At 47.3% G+C, this 20,986-nt stretch overlaps 2 protein-coding genes and 1 long non-coding RNA gene across 4 annotated transcripts in view; 2 read left to right on the top strand and 1 right to left on the bottom strand.

Moving 5' to 3' along the window:
• LOC143149122 (uncharacterized) overlaps positions 1-18,106 on the top strand; it is a 134,825-nt gene extending 116,719 nt beyond the window's left edge. For both annotated transcript variants that reach the window (XR_012992704.1, XR_012992705.1), the window contains exon 3: positions 17,714-18,106. This is a non-coding gene — a long non-coding RNA (uncharacterized LOC143149122). The remainder of the gene's footprint in view (positions 1-17,713) is intronic.
• Ap-1mu (adaptor protein complex 1, mu subunit) lies at positions 11,172-13,670 on the bottom strand. The gene is made up of 2 exons (XM_076315814.1): positions 13,543-13,670; positions 11,172-13,161 (listed from the first exon to the last, which is right to left on the bottom strand). Exon 2 carries the CDS (start codon positions 13,142-13,144, stop codon positions 11,876-11,878), a length of 1,269 nt encoding a protein of 422 aa, XP_076171929.1. The 5' UTR covers positions 13,145-13,161; positions 13,543-13,670; the 3' UTR covers positions 11,172-11,875.
• Positions 18,107-18,741: 635 nt separating the features above from the next.
• Positions 18,742-20,986, top strand: part of Nlg-5 (neuroligin 5) — a 30,681-nt gene continuing 28,436 nt past the window's right edge. The window contains exon 1 of the mRNA XM_076316212.1: positions 18,742-19,048. Coding sequence (XP_076172327.1) covers positions 18,836-19,048 — 213 coding nt within the window. The 5' untranslated portion in view covers positions 18,742-18,835. The remainder of the gene's footprint in view (positions 19,049-20,986) is intronic.

Genomic DNA, 20,986 nt, shown 5'->3' with positions numbered 1-20,986 from the left:
TCCCCTTCGATGTGTACCTTCCGGTGAACTTTTTGCCATCGGTTCTGACTTTTGTCGAACTAGGTTATCGACGAGAAAAGGGGGAAAAAAGTATGTACAGAACTTTCGAACAGCCCGTGTTTAATATCGCTAATATATCAAAGTTGGCGCAAAAGTCGCTCGTTGAGTCAACAATAAGATAGAAACTCGAACGGAGGCTGCAAGATCGGAGTAGGAATATCGAATTCAATTGTCAATAGAGACCATCGATGTCAGTTTCGGTTAAAATGTAAAGTTCTTGGAAGAAAATTGGCTTCTCGGTCAGGATTTCGACGAAGCTCCGCGTTCCTCGGTACCGTTCGTGTAAATTCGTACGAGGAAACGTTTCGATAAAAATCGACCGAGAGTGAACATTTGTTTCGTCGCGATGAATTATCGTCGAATAAGATCGATTTCACGCTTAAGTTTTTCGTACACGCGTGTTTCCGGGACCTTATCAAAAGCGGGGCAAGATATCTCGGTGGTGGTTCGCCGAGGCGCGCGGCAATGATTCGTAACTAAATGCAAATGCGTGTGGGCACCGCAGTAAATGCAAATGCAAAGAGACGTCGTCGTCGTCGTCGTCGTCGTCGTCGTCGTCGTAGTCGTCGTAGTCGTCGTAGTCGTCGTAGTCGTCGTCGTCGTCGTCGTCGTCGTCGTCGTCGTCGTCGTCGTCTCAACTTTAAGCCGAGCTAATGCATTCAAGTGCAACGAAAGCAACGCGGTTCGTCGACCCTACGCGCGTTGTAAGCTACAACCTTCGTGCAAAGTCCCGGCCACGTCACTCTATTTAATTACCGCCGCTTCCGAGTGCCTCTGATAATGCGTTCACGGGGCACATTTTACCGTGAAACTTGGCTCGAAGATCACGGAAACCTGTTACGACACGTCGATCGCGCGAAACATCTTTTTCGTCGCTTTTGAAATCGGAACTCTTCTACGGAGAAAAGGTGTCACCTCGTCCCCTTCGCGGACTAATTTTATCGAGACGAGACCGTCTAGTCTACGACTTGCCTCTTTCGTTGGTTACGTAATATTTCGAGGACGAAGCGTCGCGAAATTGATCGACAAAGGTGCGAACAACGATGAAAGTTCGCGTCGAGCGATTCGAATATCGTACGGTCGAGCCCCTGCGCGACAGTCGGTCTCGGAACCCTCACCGAAATCGATCGAGTCGACCACGAACGTTCGAATTGCGCTCCGAGTGTACAGAAGTCGATGCAGAAAATTCGCCCGGCGTTCGTTGGTCCTTTGACGAGAGCGATCTTTCGAGGATATTGCTCGGCGCGTGCAAATATCGCATTTACGCGAGTCCGGAGACCATCGTGCGCGAACGTGCGACAAATTTAACATCGTACGACCGTGTACCGATAATGTTTCTTCGCAAGAATAATTTCTGGCTCGAGATAGGAAAAACGATAATCGGAACGTTTCGTATTGTTGGACAACCTTCGACTCGTCGATACTCGTTAATATATTTTCTCGACGCGACTAAAAAATATACTCGAAGGTTCGATCGTCGCTGGCCCGTCGTTTTCCACGATTCAAATCGAAAGGTAGCGAGCGGATAACGACGATAATGAACCAAAGCGGAGGACCAACGAAGAGGTGAAATATTTTTTCCCAGGGAGAAAAGAAACGAGCGAGCCGATAAATCGAAGTGCCAATAGAATACCGATGGTTATTAGCAAATTTAGCGCAAGCTAGATCCCGCCGCAATTCCCATGTTTAACGTGGACCGACACATTATTCGGGCGTAGGTAATTTGTCGGCGTTTACACACATGCAAATATACACGGGACGTACATAGCCGGGTGGAGCTGCATTTATCTGAAGTTCGATTATCTGGCAGCGTACCTGTAATAACTAACCTGACCTGGATGGAATTTCCACTAATCGACCGTGACGGTAATGGAAATAAATGAATCCTTCCATCGTTCGAACCTTTGTTAGATTCGACGCGGAGTGTCGCGATTAAAAATTCCACGGAAATATTTCGTTTTTCCCGGAATTTCGTGCACCGCGTTTTCAAATTGACCGCGCTTCGATTACCGAGATCAAAGGGCGCAACTTTGACCGCTCCGTCGAATCGAGGTACGCTCGAAGCGCGATTGAATATTTCTCCATCGGTTGAGAAACGATTCGGAAATTTTTCGATCGTTACGAAGTTTCCGATCGGTTGGCCGAAATTTCGATCGGGGTCCCGCGCATCGACTTTGTCCGCGACAGAATGGAAGCTCGGTGTCTCTCGCGGTGTCGAACTAGGAAATTGTCCGGCGAAGGGCGGTCTTTGAATCGTGGTATCCGGTCGGTTCGAGCGCGAGGTTGCGCAGCTTTTGAAAACGGCGTCGTTACGAGCCGTCCATTCGTTGCGACGCCGTCGAAAATGATTATCTCCTCGTATAATTTGCAATATTGCCGTGCCCGTTGGACGTCGTTGGCTCGTATTTATCTACATAACGCGCGTCGGAACGTCGACAATCAAGGGATTGACATTACCGGGTTCCGCGTGTTGCGCGCTCGGCCTCTTCGCCGCGTATTTGCATACGCGCGTACGCCAACACCGCGATACTCGAATGCATTAACCCCCCCGAGCTTAACGTCGAAGGGACACCGTCGTCTCCAAACTACCCTCTATTTGCATTCCCCGATGTCCGTGGTGTTGCACCGCGACGAGAGACCGAACGAGCTCACAGCCGCGAGGCCCACGAGGAACACGTTTTCTCCTCTTTCTCAAAAATTCAATTTCAAAACGAAATTCTGTACACCGTTCGAAACCAATTTACAACCACCGAAACGATCAAAGGTTGCATTTTTCAACGCGCTCGAGACACCGACGAACGTTTCGTCGAATACGAAACAACGATAATAATTCCGTTCCGAATTCGCGAACGAGTATCGATCGCCACGATCTACGCATCTTTGTTTTTGATATTCTTCCGCGAGCTTTGAAAATCGATTCGAGCGACGATTATTCGAGACCGTCCACGTTCACCCCGATGCGTTTCTTTCTCTCTGGGATAGTTTTGCGCGTCTCTGTACTCGCTCGAACACTTGTCGCGAAACGATGACAGATACGATACCTCGATAAAATCGTCTTACAGAGGTCCGTTAAAATTCGTTCGGCTCGATTGGAAACGTCGTACGATTCCCGAAGAGAAATCTACCGGAGCGTTCGGGTAGGAAAGTCTACCGACTCGTTTCGGGCGGCTCGACATCGAAGTCGAGAAATACATCGAACCTCGATTTGCATTCAAAGTTTCCGATCCTGGCGTAGAAACGACGTTACGATAGCGGACGAACGTCGCGGGGATACTTTTCTCGGATCGGCGACGAAACTCTGTCGCGATTGCCCACCGAGAAACCATCGTTTCGTCTACGAGCGTTCTCATTAGCAAAAGCAGCGACGGAAAATATTTCTACGTACCCGTTCGTGATATTTCCGTTCGACAAAGGGACGCGAAGCGACCGGCTTCGCGATACTCCCGAGTTTCCCTCGTTTTTCGAACACTCGGATGTTTTTCAAAGTCGCTTTCCTTTGCGATTCCCCAATATCCGCGGCTAATTAAAATAGCAACGGATAGAGAACGTAATACGTATATTCAAGTTGGAAATATACGAGAACTCGAACAGTCGTTCGCAAAGGAACGAAATAAACAACGATTCGTCGTCTGGCTGTAGCGAACAGTTGAGAACAATTTTGTCCGTTAACGTCCGTTGATAAGACAAACGCGGCGCACTTTGAAATTTTCGTTATCGATCTACGAGTCGATCAACAGCGAGCTCGCGCCCAATGTTCGTAAAAGCCGTTGTAAATATTTACCCTCGTTTCGAACTCGCACATTCGCTGCTTTTGAATCCCCGAGATGTATCACAAAGGGAACAACCGAGATTGTTCCACCGTGGACCTTTGACGAGAGTATTTAGCTCGGCTGTCGAGCAAAAACGACACGACGACGAATTAATTGTACGGAGCGTGGATTTACGTTTCATTTTTAATTAAATTTTGTCGTACGACGAGACACAAAAGAATCGACAACGTGATTAATTACGATTTCCCGATCCGTCCCACCGCGGTTGCACGAAATCGAACTTTTTTCCAACGCTTCGCGGGAGTAATTAACGACACTGCGCGAAGAACGTCGATCGATATCGATCTAAGAAATACTCGAAAGAAGATCGATCTTCGGTGAAGTAACGGGCAATCTACCCGATCGATCCAGCGCGCAAAAAAACTGTCCATCGAGCGGGCAAGAAAAAACAAAAAAATAAAGTTCTCATCTCCCTCGGGTGAAGTCGACGCGAAACTCAACAGGGTGTCGATGCTTGGATCGTTTCGTTCAAAAGGGGAATCGAGCTTTGTCCGACGCGGGTTAAATCAAAGTTCGGCAAGGTGTAACCCGCTTTAATTCGACCCGGGGCAAATTCGAACGAAACTTAATTCGCATTTAACGAGTGCGTTTAATCGAGAGCCAGCCCGCGCGTGGTGTTCGAGTCGACCAAAATCAAAGACTTCCGTCGTCCCGTCCGAAATGGATACCGGAAGAGTAATTCGTGCCGGAGGGTCGTTCGGATCGAGTCCGAATTCTTGGAACCAACGTCCAAGAGGAGAAACGTAACGCGAGCCAGCACAGAGTTAGTCGAGTTCTCTCGAAACTTGAACGGGTCCCAATTCGCTCCGAGCGAGATCCAGCTAAAACCGAATCGAGACTCGACTCGAGGCTAAGATGACGAGAGTCAAAGTTCTTCTCATCGATCTAACGATACCGTGTGGTCTATCGAGGTTTTAAATCGTGGCCTCGCTGGAGCGGCCGCCTCCTGACAAACGAATCGGAGATTATTTCGTGGGAGCACGGCTCACGGAGAAAAACGAACCGCTCGCGAGAAACATCGATCTCTCGACGGGCCAAACGAAACAGAGCGGTCCGTACCGCCGCCTCGTAGAACGTAATTTGCAATCAGACGTCGAAGTCGGGAAGCGAAAACAAGGAAGCCCTATTGGCCCGAAGCCAGTGACGGATCCCGCGGTATTCTCGGCGAGAGGGTGGCGTTTTGTCACTCTTGTCACCCCTCGAGACCAGACACACGACGCTCGAGCGTAAGGGAGCTCAACACCCATCCCTCGGACTTCTTTCTTCTCTCGCGGATAAATCAAGGGAACGCGCGCTACTCGCTGCGATTCTGGGTCGTGGCCCCGCCGGCCCGAATCGCTCCGGTAAACGATGATTTTCTACGGATATCCCGCCGTTCGGAATCTCGTTCCGCGAGGAAGCCACGACTCGCTTTTCCTCGGTTTTTTTCGCGCCCGAAATCGGCGCTGTTTCGTGGCTTCGTTCAAAGGGACGAGGAATCCTCCACGGGAAGAGAACGCGACCGAGGAGAAGGGGATTCTACGCGCAAAAGGAAATAGAACATGTGGAGCAACATTTTTTTTCCGCGCGAGGCCTCGTGTCTGACCATTGCTCGCTACTTCTACTCGCGTCGATGTTTCGTACCACCGACTTTGAGAGAAGGTAACGCGGCTCCATCGTCGATTTTTGCGAACAACGATACGAACAACGACCTGCCCCGAAAATGATTCGTCAAATTTAATCGTGGACTCGCGAACGGTCGTAAGATCGAGAAAAAAATGTATCGGGAAGTTGCAAGGTATCGTAAAGGTTAAGTATAATGTAAATACTCGGGGAATTACGTTTCGAAAGCGGGATGCTCGAGGAAATCTGGGTTTCCCGGCGGATCTGTCTGTAATCGAGTGGCAGAAAATTGGGGAGTTCATTTCTTTGGTAATGTTTGTAAAGGGGTGGTAAAGGCGTATTCTCGTGGGCTTTCAAGGCGGTCTCGTTTCTCGTTTCTCGTTTCTAAGTCACCGCGAGCAAAGGGCGGTTTTTCGGGGGAACGGGCGTAATTCAGAATCCCGCAGCGAGCAGCGAAACCGCGCGCGGCCCGCTTTTTCTCCGATTTTACACGCCCAAGCACGCATGCATAAACTCCTTTCATTCCGCGGCTGGCAACCGCGTTTCAGGCCGCTGTTTGAAACTTAAACGTATACGTTTATTTATCACGGCCGTCGCAGCGCGTTTAGCAAACGAAACGTGTCCCTCAAGAACGCGTCCCTGCAAAACGTACACGGCGCTTAATTCACGCCCTGTCTGACGCTTTGATATTCTCCGCTGTCCCAGTTTGTTAAATTTTCTTTCAGACCGATCTTGGTTGAAACGAATTTTAAAAAAATCCGTTAAACGCGCGCCCCCGAGTCTTTGAAATTTTCGATCCGCGACCGGAACGGAACATTTATTTACAATTCGATTCAAGCCGTACCACGCGCCGAGCGTTACGGCTGCGCTCCGCTTCGAGAACGTTTATCGACGATAACCGGTTCGAAAATTATTAGAACACGATTGTTAGCGAAATTTCCAAGCGTAATAGGAATTTCGAGCGGGAAACTCGCATAATTGTGTCGCGTCGGGCGCGCGAAAGAAAATTTCAAACACCGAATAAAATTACCGATAATTTCGTGCCTCTTTGCGAAGCTGACGGGAATCCGTGTAAAATTTCGCTCGAAACAATGTTCGAAATAACGCGCTCGTTAAACGACGCTGGAAGATATAGGCGGACGGGATCGATCCGTGGTTCCGGAGCGCGAGAGAGACGGGGAACCTACAACGAAGCAACGGGGGCGCGGATTGTCCATGACCAGACACGCATTCTCGAACCCACTCGTCCGGGAGTTTGCGTCTCTTTTTAACCGTTCGTGGACGCGTTATTTTAAACATTCTTTCGAGTAAAAATTACTCGCATCGAGGAGGACGTTGAGCGCGCGAACAAATTCAACGGGAATTTCGCGTAAAATATTCAAGTTGCACGATTTTCACCCCGAAGAGCGCAAAGCTGTCGTTCGTATTTTGTGTACGAAATATTCTCGTACCGTATTCGTGAATTTTTTTAATCAAAAACATTCTCCCGATATCGTTAATATATTCACCGGAGTCCCCGGTCATAATTAGAGCGTACGGTGGAGAATCGGCGCGCAATTTCTATCGAATCGATTTACCACGGTGGACGGTCGTTCGAGATCCGTGTTCGGTTCTCGTTGGTCGCGTTAAAGGAGAAGAATGGCCGGCATCGGTTTCGCGACGCGAGGCGGTAACACAAAAACGAATAAACGACGGGTCGGTCGTGGAAAGTTTTGACAGTTTTAGATCCGTGGAACCCCGCCACGCGTCACGTACGATACGCAAACGTATGCACGGTGTACACTTCCGGCCGGAAGCGGATAACTTTCGTGATTCATAATGGAGTATTTCTACGGTGTAACTTGACGCTAACACTTTGTACACAAGGAACATAAACTCGAGTTGAATTACGTACGGCAAACTCCTCCGGAACGTATTTCCCCGAGTATGTACACCAGACAGCCGGGAAGTTATTCCCGGGTTTTACGGTTCATATTTCTGTAATTCAATGGAGCCCGGGAATCGGCGACGTCGTTTGACGCCGCTTCGCGCGATTTACCCTCGCCTAAGTGGAATTCAGACCCGAAATTAGTCCGTGCCCCGGTTCGTTTCGCGACCTCCCCGTATTCGACGATCGAATATCTCCCGAACACCCTCCTGCGATCGATACGATCGATCTTCGTGCGAAATCGTTCGTTTCGATCGAATACAAATTTACGAACGATGGAAATTCTTCGAGAATCGAACGAGTCGGGCGCGGTGAATAATCGGAGCTCGAAACAGTGAACGATCCACGCGTAAACAGCCACACCCTGTCTCTCGAGAGGAACGTGGAACGGAACTCGAATTAATCGGAGACGAGAATCTCGAATGCCGATCGCATCGGTGCGAAGAGTCTCGATCGCGAGAACCTCGAACGTTTTGTATCGGTAGCTCGAAACTTTCGTAAACTCGGACAGCGAAAGCCTCGAATGTAAAATTTTGACAAACACGTAATTCGAGGAGGAAGAGGACGACGACGACGGCCAAATCTCCGCCGCGACGCGGGAGACGAAAAACTTTAGATACATTTCTCCGGCGTATACTTTAAGTCGCATTTTTATTCGAGCCTCCCTCGCGTCCCTGGACGTATCCAGTCGAGTTGACAGCCGCTATATATTTCACGGGGAAGTTTTAATATCCTGCGGCAGAGACGGGAAGATGTCTCCCGTGGATTTCGCGACAGGATCTCGGCTGCAACTTTTTAAATCGGCCTCTCCAGAATTTCTCGAATCCCGTGCGGCCGGCCGGCGTGGTGCGAGGACGACCGATCGAAACCGATGCAACGCGGAACGGAAACCGGAGAAACGGCCGAAGGGAGTCCCGTGCGCGTCCCCGTTACTCCTCGACCACCCTTTTCGAGTCAGATTTCCTACCAGCGGCGGTAAATTTACTTTTTCTATTAACGCTGGAACACGACGCGGCGAAGACAAATCTACGACGATTGGCCCACCGTCTCTCGGAAACCGTGGTAACCGCTTTCTTGGCGAATTACGCGAACAATCCAACCGAGAATGGTAATTATTCTCCAAAATGTACGCGGACCAACGATCACGGAACGGTTAAAAGACGGAACGTACGTTCCACTGATTTTTAAAGGATACAATGTCCGGGAAATAATGCTGGCAAAAAACTTGGGACAATAGGGACGAAAAATTTGCGTAACGCTTTATTATCGTTTTCGTTCTCCGTATATTGGCCCGAAGTCGATATAACGAGTCCGTTCTCTCGCAAACGATTCGAATGAATTCCAATAGACGGGAATTCGAGTACCATGGGGGAACTTTCCGAACGAGGAATATTTTAGAAACAAAAGAATCTATTTGGTTTTTCCAACGATTTCAAAGCCGTTAACGAACTTTAAATTAGTTTTTGCCTTAGCACGGCCCCACAAAGCCACCGTATTGACAGTGTACGCGGCCCGTCGATGAATTACTTTCAATTTTGTTAATTACGACGGCTAAACGAAAATATCGAACACTTCCCCTTCGCCCCTGAAACCCGGGAGCGTCGCTGCAAAGAAAACATAACGAAATTTATAGCGCGCATCCATCGATAGCTCTACGCCGCGATAAAGGCTCGCAACTATAAATTACCCTTCCGGGTAATAAAGAATTTTCTCCCTGTATATATATATATATATAATATATATATATATAATATATATATATATAATATACGTGTGTATATATAATATAGATTTTCAAGCATCTCCTCGCGATCCGATAAGCTGAAAATTGCTCTTGGGCGCGGAGAACTTCCAGAGGATACATTGACCTTTATTGATCAGATCTCAGCCACGAAGACTCCAATATATACGTATAAACGCATCCCATCGGCGGAAATTTCGGATAAATGCATTATCGTAAATACCGGCCGACGTGGTAGCCCCTGCCGCGAATTGATACACATAAATTCCAGATGCAACCTGGAGGGCTAAAAGGAGAAAAAGGAAATGGCCGACGCTCCTGGAATATTTATTGTCTTTACCGTGAATTATGTCAGGGTAAACAGCCCGACGTAGGAGGATTTATTCAGATTCAGAGACGCGTACTGCCATCGTAAATCATCGGACGTAAATTCGTTTAAACGAAATAGATTGATACTTAGTCGGCCCGCGCCCTGGATCGACAATGTTGTTCAATTTAATCTCGTGTATAATTTCGAGTCCACGCGACGCACACGGCCATCCGTGCGTGTACGAAATTAATTGGAAATATTTAAAATTTATAATACACTTTATCGCAACGATGTTGTTCCGATAATCGTGCCATACCGACGCAACGCTTCGACGTTAAAATCCAATGGCCGCTAACTCGCGCCTCCGTAAGATTACAAAATTACAATTCCCGCGGGTACGATAAAGCAAACCCGACTTGTAAAATTATTCCAAAGTGTTTTATCTCTAACTACCATAACAGCGACTATTTTTTCCGTCCCAGGGTACGTTATCTGTCTCACCCCCTACCCTCCTGGCCGCCTACCTAATTCGTAATGCGCTAACACGTACGAAACTAGTTTCGCGTTGCGGGCACACCGACCGAAATATAAATAAGAAATACGTTACGCTGGAGAAAAAAAAAAAAAGAAGGACACCGGATAAATATAAAGAGCTCGCCTCTTTTCCCACTATGAATGAGAATAGGCTATTCTGGTCAGGGTATCCGACCGCGACCCTCTTTTCTCATACTTTTCCGATACGGTTGCACGTTCTTCCCTCGATGCGTTTCTCACGGGCGCTCGAAATTCTTTGCAGGACCGGCAATTTCCATAAAATTATTGCGAGTTGGTGTGCGCCCACGGAAATTTGCATACCGTGACCGTGTCGCGGTCGCGGGTATAAAAAGAAAGGCCTCGCAGCGTTTCGATCTAAACGGGTTTCCGTGTCTCCGTCTCCGTATCGCGGTTCTTCAACATCGCCTCGTAGAATATTTACCAACTCGCCGAGACGTTACGTTTCTCGCGAAATCGATCGCAACGTCTACGATCTCGATCTTACCACGGACCATCGCCGATCACTCTCTCTCTCGCGCGTACTTTCGAAGAGCTCGTTTGAACCTGTACGGTTCGATCGAGTTGAGTTTCCCGCTCGAAGTCACTTTCCCTCGATCGCGATTACACGTTCAACGCGACCTCCAGCTTTCGCGCTGGCTCGCATTCGTTCGAACCACCGAGAAACGAAGGTGTCTCGACTATATCGAAACAAGTAATTAATTTCCCACTAAGGATATTTCTCGTTGGATCTTAATTATCCGAAGCGACCGATATTGCCACCGATTTTCCAAAGGCTCGAAATTTTATCGAAATTAAGCATCCGCTGGTTGAATCTCAAAGTTGGATTAATTCAAAGTTAAGCAGGGTCCAAGTAGTTCGAGGAGTTTAATTACGAAATTCGAACGGTTTCGGCGTATAAGTTCCGCCGGTTCCAAAGTTCAGGAGTTCGATCATGGAATATTCGAAATGTACCAACGTGAAAAACTATTTCGAAGTTGTAATTTCTTCCGCAAAGTGTTCTTAGAATTCAACGAACGAAGCGATTCAAATTCATGAGTATACATTGAAGTTGGTCTTAGCACGGATAAGTACTCGTGGGATAGGATTAAGTACGGAGCGAAGAAGATTGGATTTCCAGGGACGAGAAGAAACGCACATAACGATAGTTTCTGTTAAAAATTTAATACACCTGTTTCGAATCTCGAGTTACTAATACATCGATATACAATAATAATAGTGTTATATCTATTGTCGTACTGATGTACAATAATCCTGACGTAATACTATCGGAGCTTAAATTAGTACAATCAACGTCTATTGATTCGTTAACAATTCCGTGAAAGGGTCGAGATACAAAGGTTTTCAATATATTTACAACTCTTCGTATCGGGATAATGTTGGATGGACAATGTAATAACCCGTGTATACAGAAAATACTAGTCGTACTATATAAGAATAATGTGGCATCAATGAAACGTACATTTAATGAATTAAGTACTCCATATTTTCATACGATTTATGACCGTGTGAACAAAAATTAACGTAAAAGTCTCTAAAAATATTATTTGGGTTTATACATACAAAATATCGTAGAGTATTAAAACTAGAAATATTGAAAGTAATCTGTCAAACTAGCACCAATATTGAGGAAATGTTGCTCAATAGTGGAGAAACTAGTTTCTAGCGTTATATTCTATACATTTCGATTTTCATATTAATCACGATCGGTTGTGAAAACAGCTATATAGATAGTTTTAAACATTCGGAAGCGTACTATGCGCAGCGAACCGACTAGCTTCCACTTTTGTATTTTTTATCGGAATTCGTATCGTTTTAAACAAATCTTCCTTCAACGCTAATCGATTTTTCAATTAATTCGTCCTCAATTGATAGTCTCCGTTCTGCGTAATATAACGTACCCAAGGCAGTGCCTGATACCCACTTTTTTCGATAATTTTTAAGTAGCGTACTTGTATGCCCGACGTTGTGAAGTAGGGGATTTCGAATTTGACTTGAATCGGCGGTTTACCTTCCACGTCTTCTCCGATGACGGAAGGTAAACCAAAATGTGCCCTCATCAAATACTCTTTTCCTCCAGGAAACGACTTGATGAACCAAGTTATGGCGCTCTGTTCCGGAGAATACTTGACACTGCCGATAGTGGTTTTGAACTTGGGAGAATCCGCGTCGTTCGGTACTGGAATTACTATTTCTACATTGTTGGCCGTAGAACGCCTCTTAAACTGCGATCTTGCTTTTATCATATACTCTACTCTGCTGTGAGCGTGTCGTTCGATTACAGATTCGATCCATATCAGCGGTTTTACGTGTGTATTCAGTCTGTAAGACATTAGTTCGAACTCACCGTCGGGAGGAATGAAAGAAATTGTTCTATCGTTTTCGAATCGGGACAGTCTGACGCACTGATGAAATTTAACGTCTTCCAATTCGACCGACTTGGACTTTCCACGCCCCGTAGACTCGAACAAGACTTTGTCGTTAAGACCCAGTCTCAATTCTGGCATTCCCGACAAGTAAACTCTCATTTTTATGGCACCCACGATTTCGGAACTTAACACATTTCCATTAGCGTTTGCCAGTAGATTCACGGACTCTATTACGTCGAGGAAAACCTCATTTTTACGATACTTTATGCCTTCCGATCTCCAAGATACAGCATTAGTCACAGCCATAGGAATGCGCGGTTGAATTTCGAGTTTGTGCCCCTCTTGAGTGATATACTCTTGCAAAATCTTACTATCCGTAGTTTGCGGATAGCCAAAATCTATCAATTCGTCCAATAGCTCGTAAATGACGACAAAATTGTCTCTTATACTCTCCTCTTCCAATTCCTTAAAATATTCTTGCATGACCTGAACCAATTTATGCAAGAATACAAATACCAGCGAAATGTTTGCATTCTTTTTCGTAGTGGAAACGATATAAAGATTATTGTACTTTATGTACGCGTATGTACATTCTTGGGTTTGAATTATCGGCGTTAGATTGCCCTCTTCTTCGCGCTCCATTACGAGAGGCATGAATTTTTCTATAACACCCGTCTCTATGTCCCCACGATAGTTTCGTGAGATCAATACCTTGCCCTTCACGTCTAAAATATATATTGCGGATGTCGACATCTTGAGGATGTATCAAACTGTAATAAAAAAAAAAAGTCCATTTCGTATCTTTGCTCGAAACGTGAAATCAAGATAGTCGAATCGCGTTTCGATGAAAAAAGACCGTATACCGAAAGGGGAACTGCAATATTATTCGGCAGACCGATCTCTATGGATCGGAAAAACGCGTTTAATAAAGGTTATGTTGTCAAGCAGACGGATGCGAGTAAAGGTGTAAAATCTGGAGCGGAAAAAAAGAATGTACGGTACATAAAACTCGATATCGCGAGAGCAGCATACAGAAACGTAAAACAGACGCGAGAAACAATTTCGTAAAAGATACAATTTGACACTCGAGTGTACGTCAAGGTGCCCGAACGTGAGTTTCGAGAAACAATTCATCTTTATTAAGTACTCACACGTCCTTCCAATTCCTCGAGGAACGATAGCTCTTCGGTTATTTACATCGAAGAAAATTTCTTATTGAGTAAAAGAGAGAAGAGATTTTATCGACAAAAAGACCCTCCCCACCCAGCTGTCGGACTGCCACTGTGGACCGCACTGAAGTTGCCCAGCAGCGAGTACTATCGAAGCGCATGCGTTGCCAACTTCGCGCTGAATATCGACCCGCCTGTCTTCCGCGTCGTTCGAACGTTTTATAGGCGACAATATTTAGTGGCAGACATTTTTTTAAATTTTATAACCGGATATTATCCTGGCTTTATTGTCGCGATAAAAAAGATAATTTAATAGTCGGATCCCGGAAGGAAACAACACAATGGTGTACGATCAAATTGGTGAATTATAAAATTCGTTATGTACACGTTTAATCAAACGACTCCCGCAACCAATGGTTATCGGATACCTCTATGAATACTTGTCTATTTATAGAATGATAAAAAAAAATGACTTCCCTTTAAAGGTACGCACGGAAGTGCTCGCAAGATCGACACTCGAGGTTTGCGAACACAAAGGAGTTACCGTAAACTGTTGGTTAACAATTTCGTACGCGTACAATATTGAAACCTAAGGAAATATTCGATCGAAACCCGAGAAAAAGCACCCTTCGTGCTTGTACGTCTTCGAACGGAAAGGAGGGCAGATTTAATGCGACGTAACGTCGGAAAAAAGAATCGTATACTGTCGCATTTCCGGCGGGGTGAGCTCGGGGACATTCCAACGTTACGTAGCCGTACAATGGTCATCGGTGTTACGTAATAAAAGTGTAGTGCACCAAAGTAGGCAATTGTTCCGCACAAAAGCCCATCTATAGGCGCGTACCGCGTATAAAGTCTATAAAAGAACCGAAGGTGATTGAACTTCGTTTGACTGCAGGCTTCGAAAGGAGAACAGAAAGGGGAAGGTGGCGTGGAACTGGTCGCTGTCAGCTGTCACGTTCCAGCCGCCGGAAGCTACGTACAGTCATTGGAGCGTTTCGATTTTAATTAAAGCGTAATTTACGATGTCGTCCTATGGTCGTGTTCTCGGCCGGGGTATAAAATCGGGATTCGAAGCGGGAGAAGTAACATCGCGTCGACTAATTTTCTTCGATCCTTTGACGTTCGCTGTTAATTGCCGACGAAATTGTTCGAAAATTGTCGCGGATACGCTTTATCGTTTGAGAATTGCGAGAAATCGATTCTCCGCGATGCACGAAAATCGGGAAAGATATATTTAACAACGGTTCGCAAACGAGTCGTTTTACGAGCGAACGTACGAACAAATATAGTTTTCTTTCACGCGGTAATCGTTAACCTCGGGGTCGTTTATCTCGCCGAGTCACGACTGCCCAAGAGCGAATATTTACCCCGGCCGCGATAAACTCGTCTCGAATCGCGACAATGTTTGCGCGAAATTCCGCGAGAAATTCCATCGTAATTGAACAATGCTGGCTCGATTATAAAGTCAAATCATCGAAGGAAGAGGGACAGGAGTTCTTCCGCCGCGGGGAAATGCATTTTCCCTCGCGCTTCCTCTTCCTACGGTTTCCTCGCTCTTCCCTCTTTGTCCTCCCTTTCGATTTCTCGTTCTTCCTCCCCTCCCTCTTTCCCTCTCGTCGTTTTACAGGGGAAACGGTTATTCCGAATAGGAGGTAATAAATAAGCGCGTTAATTCTCTGAACCGATCTGAAAACATTCAAACACGTTCTTCGACTTTGGACCACGCTCGCGAAAATTCTACGAAAAAGAAAAGGGCGTTGAAACTAACGACTTTGGAAAGCATTTTATTTTGCAACGCGGTAACACTTTACGCAAAGAAACAGTTGGAAAGAATGTTTCTTTTATCGAGAGTATCTCGACGTACTGAAAGGGGAACAGAAATGAACGCACCTGGATTTAGCGGTTCTAATTACGCTTTCTTCGAGTTCTACCTGACCGTGCAAACTGTGCACCCACGATTAATAAACACCCTGCACTCATCTCGAATGGTATTTTCCTTAGACTCGGATGTACTATATTTCACTGGAAGCAATTGGAAATGTTCCCCCGGTCCAGGGCGACGATTTCGTTCCCGGTTTCCAGACTTTGTCCGTGTTCTTTGTTGTTCCCGTGCAATGGTCCCATCGCGGGGTTTGCGTTTCCTTCGCTTCTTCGGTTTATTCCCTGGCGAGCGATACGGACGCGCGGGCACAGAGCAATCCTGGTGGTTCTCGGTCTGTCGGTTTCTACGGATGAAACGTCGATCCGAAGATAAATTGGTGGAATACAGGGGGGTGGGGGGAGTTGAGGGGTGAATCGCGGGTGTATTACGCGTTCGGGGGGCCCCTCTTCGGGGAGTCGTGCGCACGGGGAGGGTCGAAAGTTAGAGCCGCTCGGGGAATCCGACGCGACCGATAATTGAGACTCGAAATTAAATTAGCGGGACTTCGATTCCTCGACAGGGTTGGCCAACATCCCCCGTGTGACTTAGTTATAAACGCGTTGACCCGCGTCGATATTTCGCTTCGGTCCTAATCGCCCGGGCGAAATGCTTTCCCTTTCGAAGGGTGGCTCCGCCGTCCGACGAGCAGGGGGATCGAATTAAAAGAGTCGAACGAACGAGACTGTCTCGAAGACGGAATAATTGACAAACTTTCGCGAACAAAGTTACTTCACGAGACGTTTCGACGCCAGACCGGAACATTTTCTTCCGCGAACAATATCCTTCGACTCGGTGAAACGGTCTCCTGGATTCGTGGATCGGACAGAGCTCGCGATTCGGTGCATTTGCAAACACGTTGTTGTCTCTCGACGGTGTTCCGGTTAATATGCTAGGAAAAGTAACGCGAACAAGTAGAAAGGGCACGGGATGGTAACGTTCGTAAAAAGTATACGTTCTCTCAGCCCCGAAGTCTCGTTGGCCAAGTTTCCCCGACCGCGAACTTCGGATATTGAAATTTAAGCAGGTACAGGTATCGCGCGAATCGCGCACGGAAAGACACAATTTATATTAAGTAACGTCGCGGAATCACGCGACATTTTTATCGCGAAACAGCACCTGAAAGACCGCGAAACTTTCGTAAAGTTCCATTAACGATAAAGTTGACAAATCGTTTCGTTAGCGGTATGAATTACGGTTTCGAATCGTGTTTCCGTGCGTTCCTCGGTTCTCCCTTTAAAGTTGAATCTAACCCCGATCGGGTGCTCCGTTATACGGAACTTTCAACGAACACGCGAGGATCGCGCAATCGAGAGACCGTTTTTCCGAAGAACGTTGTCAGAATGCGAAGTTCGTAAGCAACCGCGAACCGTTTCGACCGAGGGCGCTCGTGATAAGGGATTTCCCACGAAAACGGCTGGGTGATTTTACAGAGTCAGAAATCTCGGTCGAGTCGAGCCTGGCTCGGACGAATCGAATCGGTCCGAGTTAATTCTGTATCGGTTACTCGATATTCTCGGCTTTACACCGGGAGTCGGTTAAGTTCGGATGGAAAGTAACTCTACCGGAGGTACGCGTTAGATTTTAATCGAAATCGAGTTCGATCGGACGGCGTTACGCGACGAAGTTAACGTCTCTCGTCAAAGATATTCGCCGCAATCGTAAATCGGGTGGTTGGGTCCCGTGTGCGACATTCGACTCGTTTAATCCTTCGGTTCTGGACCGTGTGGAGAGTTCAAAGATTTATCCGCAGTTCCGTGTCTTCGTGAGCCCACCAACAGTGAACACGACCGCGGGTACACGGCGTCCAAGAATACGATCGAGTCGAGCGGACCTCTATCCTCATCGCGGAGATTCCTGAAAATCGGAGCGCATTACCCCGAGTCCTAAATCGTTGGAGGAAGGATGTGTAAAAAAGTAAACGAGGTTGTTCTAAAGGGATGGTCGTTGGTTTAGACGTTAGGGGTAGTAGGTTGTGGTCGCTGTTCGGCTCGGCTCGGCGCGGCGTGGCGCGATGTGGCGCGGCGCGGCGCGGCACTGATTGCTCCGAGGAAAGTTGGCTTCCCCGCGGGGCATCCCTCTGATCAACCCTACTCCGTCCCCTTGGTGGGCAGGTCCTCTCTTTTCGCTCGGAGCGTTATCTCTCGGAGGCTTGTATTTCTCGGTTGCTGGCGTGCACGTCGTTCGCTAGGAATACACGCCGCTCTCACGCTCGACTTCTCTTGGTTTCAGATGGAGGAAGGAATAGCTGCGTCGGCATCGCCAAGAACAGGCCACCGTTGCGGATCGGCGAAACTCGGTTGGAAACGGGAGGACGGTACGCAGCTACCTCGTCCGTGTTTTGTCATTCACGGGATGTTTTGAGTGGAATTCAACTCGCGCTACCCCGAAAGAGAAACGAAGGGTGAGTCCCGTCGAGTAGAAGGGTCGAGGAAGGCGAAGTGGGACGAGGACGTCGTCGTCGTCGTCGTCGTCGTCGTCGTCGTCGTCTTGCTGGTCTCGCGGAGGAGAGCCACCGTGGCGTCGTTTTGCATAACGAGGTTACCAAGTGATTCGTCGCCGGCGCCTTGGATTGCCTACGGAATAACTCGGAACCCGTTCCCGCTACGCGATTGGGAAATACTTTTCCATCCGTTCCGGTGAGGAGCACGCCTAAAGGTACATCCGAGTGCAATCTTCCGATGTTACGGCCCGTACGGAACCCGTGACGCGCGAACGTGGCAAATATCGTGGCTCTCCTGCTCCATCGAAACCCTACGAGTAACCCTAAGCAGGATTTCTCTCGATCCTGGCGAACGATTCTCCGATCGAGCTACAAGCTCTCTTCGAGACGAGTTTATCAATTTTACGAAAACCGAATGTTTCCACTTTTTACACCGAGTACGACACTACCGGTGCGCGTAGAATCAATGGGTTCGCTGTCGGCAATTCGGTTAGGAAATCATCCCCGTTTAACGCAGCAACGTTTCTACCTGGAAATAAACCGTATCGAACGGAACTGAATATTCTCAACAATGTGTCACACGCACGTGACACTGGTCCGGTGAGTTTTTATTCGGCCGTACCGAGGTAAAATAAAAACACCATCGCTGTCGCGCGCGACCCTCTCTCCCAACGATCGACGCGCGGCGCGTGTATTTGGCAGCGATAGAGAGAGAGAGAGAGAGAGAGAAAATAAAAAAAAAATAAAAAAAAGAAACGATTCTCCGTGCAGTTTCCGATTATTTTCACATTGCAGCGTCACTTGCGGCGATCCACTCGGCGATCTCGAAGCTGACCTTCGGCTGTGGCTAAAGTCACCTTCCACGGTTATGCTGGTGGCGTCGCTTCGGGTGGCCGCCAGCAAATGCTGTCATGCTCTTGTCATGCCAGCCGGCGGCCAGGAAGAGGCCGCTGGCCACGAGGTCCTTGAACAGATCAACGATCTCACCGTCGACGACCAGCTGCCTCGTCCTGATTGCTGTTCTCGTTCTGATCGGCACCGAGGGATCCCACACATCCTCCCACGTACGCTACGCTTCGCGCAACGTCGAGACTAAGAGCGGACAAATACGAGGGATTCTTCAGGTACGTATCGATTTCCTTCCCTCCACGGGTTCCACGGAAACCGTCTCCGTTCGAGCGTAAAAGTTTTGCGGGCGATCGCGAATTCCGGTGAGATTTTCACACCGCTTGATCTCGCCGCTATACGGAGAATCGAGAAATAAGATAAATTTCAAATCGTCGCTCGCGGAACAAACCACGAATATGTGTTCGCGCGTTACAAATCTAAAATGGAATTGTGCGCACGTTCGGAGAGAATCGAACGCGTAAGGAAATTTTTAATCGCAGCTCGAGCAAGTTTCTGAAATTTTCTCGAGAAACGAGGCGCCCGGAGAATCGAACCGGTCGTTCGTTAAAAAGCAGAGTTTCCCTCGGTTGGCTTTAATTCGTTGAAAGTTGCGTTTCTTGTGCAATTTAATAGGATAAAGATGCGTATCTAAGAGGTTCTCGCGAGCGAAAAATGAGGAGGAAAATAGAAGCGGAAAGAGAAGTTCGAAGAAGAAGAAGAGAAAAATTCCGTTAAGAACGTTCTTTCTTCGACTTTTATGTTTCGAAAATGAAGCTGTCCGTTGAACTCGGCTCGTTACTGAAATTCCTAATGGTCGAATTGAAAAGTTTAATCGCAATTGCAACGGAGGGAAATAAATTTTGATCTTATTCCGCGGGAGAAATGTTTCGTATCGTTTCACGGAATTTTCCGCCGCGAAAGTTTGAAATTTAACGTCGACTCGGCCCGGTGTTTCCTACGATTCGAAGAATCGTACGACGTTTAAACTGAAAAGCTGAAATCGACGATCGTTCGCGAAACTGCGTCCCGGCGCTCCGCCGTGACGTAAAATATCGCACGCGTCGCCGGTCCAAAAATGTAGGATATCTTTAACGAAAAGTAAAAGCAACAAACATCCATCGCGTACTCAACCCAGTTTGCATACCGAATGCGTGATGCGTGCACGTACGTAATATCAAAGGCTCCACGACGGAGACCAGCTTGTGTCGTGGAAACAGGATCAAGCAGCGAATAAAATTCGCATGCTCGAAGCGTTAAATCCTGCGAGAGAGCGATACGAAAACGTAGAACCTACGACACCGGGGAAATGACCGTGCTTTAAGCATAAAACACATGTCCGATGGCATAAATAATTCTCGATAAGTGCCGTTACGTTACACTCGAAAATCTTTTGTCGAGGTATTCATGGAATATTCGAGTATATCGATTTCTACCGTTTCAACGCGAAGCCGAAGAGGGGACACCATCCAACGAAACGGTTACCGGCTAGAGTCCGAATATCCGATACATTGAAAATATGAATTCGAAAATACGGGAGAACGGATATTCGAAAAATTTCCTCTATTTTCGTCCGAACGCGTAATAGCCGCCGATCGATTGTCGTTCCCGGGACACTTTCGTGAAAATTTTTATTCAATATGCGGATTACATCTCGAGTAACGGGCCATCCTCCGAACGAGATCGAGATCGACCCCGAGATCGATACACTCGTACGCGTTTCCCTGAATCGAACGTTCGGGTAAATCCGAAAATCGTCTGCTCGTCCTCGATTTACGAGCAAGGTACCTCCGCGAGTCTTAAGGTTCGCGGACTCTCGCAAACTCCTCGATGATAAATTCCAGAAACCGTAACCGTCGAATCGTTCGCAATTTTCCCTCGAGAATTCGCTTCAACTTTCCGACAACGGTATTAAAAAAATTCGCGAACGCGCGATGGCCCTACGATCCCCGAAATAACCGTGAACAATTTTAAAACAACCGGATGAATCGATAAGAGGATACCGCTACGGGTGAACAAATTTCCAATATTCGACTCGTAAATTCGTGCGCGGACGGTGCTCTTTGGAATGTCTTTGAACACGTTGGCTAACGAATCACCTCGATCGTTTAGAAACGAAATATTCGCGCGGGATTTTCGCGGTGTCGATCGGTCACCGAGAACGAAGCCGATCCGAC

The sequence above is a fragment of the Ptiloglossa arizonensis genome, chromosome 7 (genome assembly GCF_051014685.1).
Source record: "Ptiloglossa arizonensis isolate GNS036 chromosome 7, iyPtiAriz1_principal, whole genome shotgun sequence".
NCBI lineage: Eukaryota > Metazoa > Arthropoda > Insecta > Hymenoptera > Colletidae > Ptiloglossa > Ptiloglossa arizonensis.
The sequence above is the reverse complement of the archived record's forward strand: the minus strand, read 5'-3'. Positions and strand labels throughout refer to the sequence as shown.